We start from the raw sequence: 7,210 nt of genomic DNA on the forward strand, positions 1-7,210 counted from the left end.
GGGACATAAACTAAAGGGGGGAATGGTGGGGGAGGGGTGTTCAGAGTGGAGGGGAATGAAGGGGGGAACGGGACAACTGTAATAGCATAACCAATAAAATAGAAAAAAAATGTGCTTTATCCTGGCTTTTATTATTAACATAAGTGTTCCTACATTTACAAATTTTTTATTTTACTTACTTAGAGAGAAGGGAAGGAAGGGAGAAAGAGAGTGAGGAAAACATCAACGTGTGAGGGAAATATTGATTGGTTGCCTCTTGTACACACTCCAACCGAGGACCTGGCCCACAACCCAGGCATGTGCCCTGACTAGGAATCAAACCTGCAACCTTTCGCTTTGTGGAACGATGCTCAACCAACTGAGCCACACCAGTCAAGACTACATTTAAAATTTTAATAGCCAACTAATAAGTGATGAAAATGTAGTAGGGCTTCAACACTTCAGTCAAATTCTGATAACAACTTACACTTTAAATACTATTCTCAATCATTAGGGAAACTTTATTTTCATTTCTTCAGGGTGTATTTCATTCTTTTCCAAGATTACACTTCTGTATTTCATCCAGAGCTTATATTGGATATTGGACTAGTATGGATATTGGACTAGTAAATTGCCTGTTTTTGCCAACTATACTTTGGGTAAACTACAGGACATATGATTAAGTAATCCTGACCTCTAGCTGGAGGTACACATGATGATTCAAAGTACACACAAACATTTCGAACATAAACATTTCTCATTTTCTTTACAGTAACTCTGTAGACAGAAAATATAATAGACCTTTAATATAGAAAGCCAGAATGATATAGTGGAAAAACTATGAGTTTGGGGATCAGACAGACCTGAGTTTGAATATCACTACTACCTCCTGCTAGCTATGATCCTGAGAAAATTACTTCAGCTCACTGGGTTTCAGTATACTCATTTATAAAATGGAGATAACAACTATAGGTGACACATAAGGACAAAAGCAAGGCATCCCAAATCTGGAATTACTTTCAGAAAAAAGGTGAGGAAAAATTATGTGATTATGGCTGTTCAGGCCATCTATAGAAATGGCACAAACCAAGCATAATTTGTAAATGTTTGGAAGAGACTTGACATCTAATCCCAAATAAGGTGATTAGGGTTTGGTCTCATGAAAGCACATCCAAAGCTGTAAAAAATAAGCCTTAGTTTTGGCTGGTGTGGCTCAGTGGGTTGAGCACTCTCTTACGGACCAAAAAGTTACTGGTTCAATTCTTAGGGCACACGTCTGGATTGTGAGCCAGGTCCCCAGCTGAGGGCATGTAAGAGGCAACCAATCACTATTCCTCTTGCACATCAATGTTTCTCTCCCTTTCTTTCTCCCCCTCTCTAAAAATAAATAACTAAAATATTTTTAAAAAGAAATAAGCTTTAGACCAAACCGAATACAATTAAAGTGGAATAAAAAAACATTGTATGAAAAAAGCTAAAAAGCTATAAATAAAAAGCTATAGCTTCTTATTTAAAAGCTAAGAAGCTATAAAAGCTAAGAAGCTATAAATCTGTATAATAAAAGTTTTTCCCTATAAAATGAAAGCCCCAAAGTTACTCTGTTAGTGAAGCACTTCTAATACTGCCCATGGGTAAAGATACTAACTCATAAATATAAACATCTGGTCCATGGGCAAGCATAACACTAGAGTGCTTGGTATTTTTAAAAGTTTTATGTTATGTGATCCAAAGGATCCTCATCACAGAATCCTTTTTTTCACATAACACCTTTTAAAATATAAGTAAATAAAATAAAATAAGTCAAATATGAAGCAACTAATTTGCAGAAAACCCTTGCCAAATATGAAAGTCAGAGAGAGAGAGCTGAGAGATTATTCACCAGAATGTTAATAGTCAGTCTGTTTGTCTATCTACCAAAAATATACCCCATCTTAAAAAAAAAAAAAACCAGCAATCCACCCTGGCTGGTATAGCTCAGTGGATTGAGTGCAGGCTGCAAACCAAAGGGTCACTGGTTCAATTCCCAGTCAGGGTGTATGCCTGGGTTGTGGGCCAAGTTCCCAGTGGAGGCAACATGAGGGGCAACCACACATTGATGTTTCTCTCCCACTCTTTCTCCCCCTCTTCCCCTCTTTCTAAAAATAAATAAATATGAAATATTTTAAAAAATAAATTTAAAAACAGCAATTTATGAAAGAAAAAATTCCCGCTGTACAAACAATGATGACTGCCATATGTTGAGAACCTACTCTGTCATACTAAGTGCTTTATATATTCTGAAATGTAGAATAAAATGATATGAGAAGAAATTTTGCCTCATAGATCACATGACTTACCTTAGCTCACACAGCTAGTAAGTGGCCAAGTGCCAGGGTCCAGCCTCAGCAGGGTTCAGGGTCCCCGAAGGATGGACAGCTCAGGTGAGGAATGAAGAGTCAGACACCCGATGGGATGCCGGAGAATAGCCAACCTCTGTGGGTCTCACCAAACTCTCTGAGTTTGATTTAGGCTTTATTTTTATAGAGATTGTTATATAACATTACAGGAACAGGTGCATGGTGTAATCAGTCAAGCAGAAAAAAATGATACAGAGGTAACCAGGAAAAGTATAAGAATTTCCAGTTTCATTTATGTTAAACAAAAGTTGTTTTGACCAGGAGAACCATTAATCAGACAATTTGAAATAGCTCTATGTACAGAGTTTGAATGTCTTATTGTTTATTAAAGTTCTTAGAATTTGACATGGGGCAAAAGGGTATGCTAGACTGAGCAGAGATTAGGAAATTCATTATAAGGCCTTTGTGATGTCTAACTTAGCTATCTATCTTTCTGTCTAAAATGTTTCTTGATGTAATATGGATTCTGACTCCTTGGTAATTGTTTCTATGTGCTTAGTTTGTAATAGCTAACTAGCTTCTCCTGTTTCTTTGCCTGTCTACTTCTAATTAATACATATTCCTGTCCAACGTAGGGGAGGTGCTATTACTCTGTCATCTTTTAGATATTCAGGGGCTACTTCATTAGGGGGGACTTTGTTCTCTGGCCAAGAAATTATTTGGTATAACTTCATTGGAATTATGCAGATCATTGGACCTGAAATGCAAGTGTCCAAAAATCCCACCACCTATTAATTGCAAAGACAAACATGCAAGAGAGAGATAGACAGGAAATCCAGCCACAGTTGCCTCTGCTGTGCAGATGCATCTCATCTGTCCTGACTGTGTCAAGGGACAGCTGTTGGTCAGCTCCCAACAGCCAAGCCTCAGTTTAACTGCAGGTTCATCTGAGTATGATATGTGTGCTCTATAGTGTTGGGAACTGCCCTGCCTGGTTTCAGAAGTTGTAATCCCCCATGGCTAAGGCTAAGTAAAGGACCTTGGGACCATAAGCCACTTAGGAGCCAAACCTTATCTTCAATGTAGGGGTACCACCTCTGCCCCCTTTCTCTTTACCCTGCTTGGCCCCAGGGGGCATGACTGGATAGCCAATAATAGATAAGATTCCTCAAAAAAAGGATGACCTAAGACAGGCATGGTTGTGAAGGGGCCCTCGAAAAAGGACTTGGGGGGCTATAGAGAAAGGGGTTGATGAACCCTCACCCCTCAGCTTTGACATAGCCTGAGCCCTCATTCTGTCTGCAAGAAGTCTCCTAATCTCTTGGCTGCCTTACTTCCCCTGCCTGACTTAAGCCTGAAACAATGCCTTAAGCCTGAAACAATGCTGGAGGAGGGTGTGGCCCTGTGCTAGAAAGGACAGGTTCCCTAGGACAATCAGGCCTAAAAAAAATGCATAAAATCCTATGAAACCTACTTTGCTAATATACTCAATTTATTTTTTAATTCAATTTTTATATATTTTATTGATTATGCTATTACAGTTCCCCCCATCCCCCCCTTCACTCCCCTCCACCCTGAACACCCTGTTCCACCCACATTCCTCCCCTTTAGTTCATGTCCATGTGTCATAAGTTGTTTAGCTTCTACATTTCTCATACTATTCTTACCCTCCCCCTGTCTATTTTCTACCTACTATCTATGCTATTTATTCTTTGTATTTTCCCCCTCTCTCCCCCTTCCACTCCCCTGTTGATAACCCTCCCTGTGATCTCCATTTCTGTGGCTCTGTTCCTGTTCTAGTTGCTTGCTTAGTTTGTTGCTAATATACTCAATTTAAATGATAAGGGTCCAAGCATAAAATGAGTTTGTTCCCTAAAGTTTTATGGCTCTTTAACTATCTGACCCTGACTCAGAATAAGCCCTCAGAGTTCTTTGAATGTTATCTATTGTTTACTCAGTTCTGAATAGCAATGACTGATGAGCTTTACCTATACACCCTGTATTCCTGTGCAAATTGAATCCAATGGAAGATTGTCAAGGCAAGGATTGAGGTGCTGTCCCCTTGAGAGAGAAGCCACACCATCTTTTTTCCTCCACAGGACTCAGTAGTCCATGTGAATTTGTCTCATCTCATCTATCATGCTGTGGACCCCAAGAGCTGGGATCCATGTCACTATTGTGTCTCTTCCACAGGATATTTTTCCTTTAAGGTTTGACTTGAGTAGCCAGCCACTAGTAGTAAAATGATTCTCAATACTACCCAAAATGCAATATTCAGCAACTGGTGGGTAGAGTTTTAAAAATCCTTTTATTTACAAATGGTTTTATTTTTCATCTTTCATCTCTCTTCAATATGCTGAATAAATTAATTACCTTGTAACTGTAGCTGTATGGTTAAAAATCAAATAGATGAGGCATAAATCATATTTACAAACACCTAGAGATTTAAGAGTCTACTGTGCATAAAACGCCATGCTTAGCAATAGCAGGTACATAATCTATGTGAATCATTTGTGTTTGAAAAAGAGAATGATTATTAAAAACAGAAGATGGAAAAAAACTAGAAAATAGTGAAACCAGATAGGACTGATGAAGCCAGCAAATGCCTAGCCAGAAATAAAGAAACTCTTATATCACTTGAAAAGTAGAAGAATAAAGGGGAGATAGAAAAATCAAAAAGGGAAACAGTTATCCTGTATTTACTCAAATACAATTTATGTCTTTGCTTATGTCTGAGGAATGATATACAATCCTTAGGGGATTGTACATATCTCTACATGTACATGAACAACAAAACCATTCGCTCATAACTGTGAAGGTTATTAAAATGGCCTTTTTCTCTTCATTTTTGTAACCCAAGTGTCTGGAAGATAATATGCCCTTACTAAGTGTTTATAGGATGAGCATATTCCATTTAAAGGCAAAATACATTTTAAAACAGTTGATGATCAAAACTTAATACTAAAAAGAAAAATGAAATAAGTGCTACATAATGCATATCAAAGTTTGCTGTTTAACTATGAACCCTGAACCCAGCATAGAAAATAGATGCATTTCATATGAGAGAGAATATGCAGCAAAAATTGTGTTAGGATCTGTAATCAAGACAGAAGCCCTATTTTAAACCACTAGCCTTACATATGGCTTACATAAGGCCTTATAAGCCATTTTCAGAACTTTGGTTTTCTCTCTAAGCAAGATGGCAAGTCACTCGAAGTTCTGAGAAGAGGATTAACATGAGATAACATTTTAAAAGGAATGCTCTGAATGCTGTATCGAGAACAAACTTCTAGAAGACAAGAGTGGCAGCAGGCAAATCAACTACATTTTTGCAGGTGAGGTATAATGATGTCTTAGAGCAGATGATAGTGGTGGGGTGATGAAAATTGATTGATTCTGAATATATTGTGAAAATGGAGCCATATGATCTGCCAAAGAATTGGACTGTATATAAGTTATAAATGAATGATAAAGAGAAATCAGGAGTGATGGCATGGTTCTGGGGCCTAAGCAACTGGAAGGATGCAACTGCCATTTACTGAGACAGAAGAGACAACAGGAGAAGCAGGTTTGGAGGGAAGATTAGAAGTTCACTTTTGGACATGTTAAATTTGAAATGTCTATTAGACATCAAGGTAGACATGTCAAGTAGACAGCTACATATACAAGTCTAGAAATCCGAGTCATCATGGTATCTAATGCCCTGAAACAGGATAAAAATCACCAATGTGTAAGTATAAATGATTCTTCTATAAAAAGTTCAAACACTGAGTCCTGGGACTTCCAACATTAAGAGGATGGTAAAATGAGAAGAGTGATAAGTAGGCAGTAAGATAGGAGAAAAGCAGGAAAATATGGTAACCCAAAAATCAAATGAAGCCAAGTGTCTTAAGGAAAAAGAAATGCTCATGATATCTCATGGTTGTCCACCTATCTGAACTATGTTGGGTGGCCTCCTGAAGGCACTGCATAGAGTCTCCGATGTGGAGCTGAGCCAGTACTGGAACCAGAACTTCCAGGGTGACAATGAGGAACAGGCAAAACTGTTGAAGAGAAGTGATGCATTTTATGTTGGAAATCTTTCCTTTCACACAACTGAAGAACAAATCTATGAACTCTTCAGCAAAAGTGGCGCTATAAAGAAAATCATTATGGGCCAGGATAAAATAAAGAAAACAGTATGTGCTTTCCACTTTGTGGAATGCTATTCAAGAGAAGATGCAAAAAAAAAAAAAAAAGCCATGTGGTACTTAAATGAACTGGATGGCCAGATCATTCACACAGACTGGAATGCAGGCTTTAAGAAGGGCTGGCAATACAGCCATGGATGGTCTTTGGGCCAAGTACAAGATGAGTATTTACAGAACTATGATGCTGGGAGAGGAGGCTATAGAAAACTGGCCCCAAACCAGTAAGCAATAAGAACCCCATTGTGAAAACTCACTCATTTGGCCTCTTGAATTCTACATCCTTTACTCAATGTCTGCAAACCTGCCATTTTTGTCAAGCTTTGATTAATATCTCTACTGAGCCAGAATCTGTTTCATGGTTTCCTCTAAAAATTATCAAAGGACACAATCTAAAAAAAATCCTTTTAATTCTAGTCTTAGAATATTGGCCATGTGTCAGGTTACCAGAATGATTTTCTCACCAAGTTAAACACTGTGTTCCTTGGCAACAGATTTTATCTAAATGTTCACCCATCAGCCATAAACACATACTTCTCTCAAAAAAATTGGAAACATTTTAAATTTTGTTTTCCATATGTGTGTCTAAGTAGGTTGATGGACTACATTGGGGCCTAGATAACTATTTAAAGAAATTTTAAGTGTCCTTGAGATAAAGTTCAATAAATGGAGTTTTGTGATATTGTATAGCTTTGCTCTAAATTAGGA

General features: G+C 37.9%; 1 protein-coding gene across 2 annotated transcripts; it reads left to right on the forward strand.

Moving 5' to 3' along the window:
* Nucleotides 1-6,256: 6,256 nt before the first annotated feature.
* LOC118998083 (nuclear cap-binding protein subunit 2-like) lies at nt 6,257-6,730 on the forward strand. Of its 2 annotated transcripts, XM_037061987.1 has the most exons (2): nt 6,257-6,371; nt 6,531-6,730. In XM_037061987.1, exons 1-2 carry the CDS (start codon nt 6,257-6,259, stop codon nt 6,728-6,730), a joined length of 315 nt encoding a protein of 104 aa, XP_036917882.1. The 2 variants fall into 2 exon arrangements, with proteins under 2 accessions (XP_036917882.1, XP_036917881.1); XM_037061986.1 differs by having other exon boundaries at nt 6,257-6,730.
* Nucleotides 6,731-7,210: the final 480 nt, after the last annotated feature.

Source organism: Sturnira hondurensis, unplaced genomic scaffold (assembly GCF_014824575.4).
Source record: "Sturnira hondurensis isolate 20B ecotype Veracruz unplaced genomic scaffold, ASM1482457v3 Scaffold0013800, whole genome shotgun sequence".
Lineage (NCBI taxonomy): Eukaryota > Metazoa > Chordata > Mammalia > Chiroptera > Phyllostomidae > Sturnira > Sturnira hondurensis.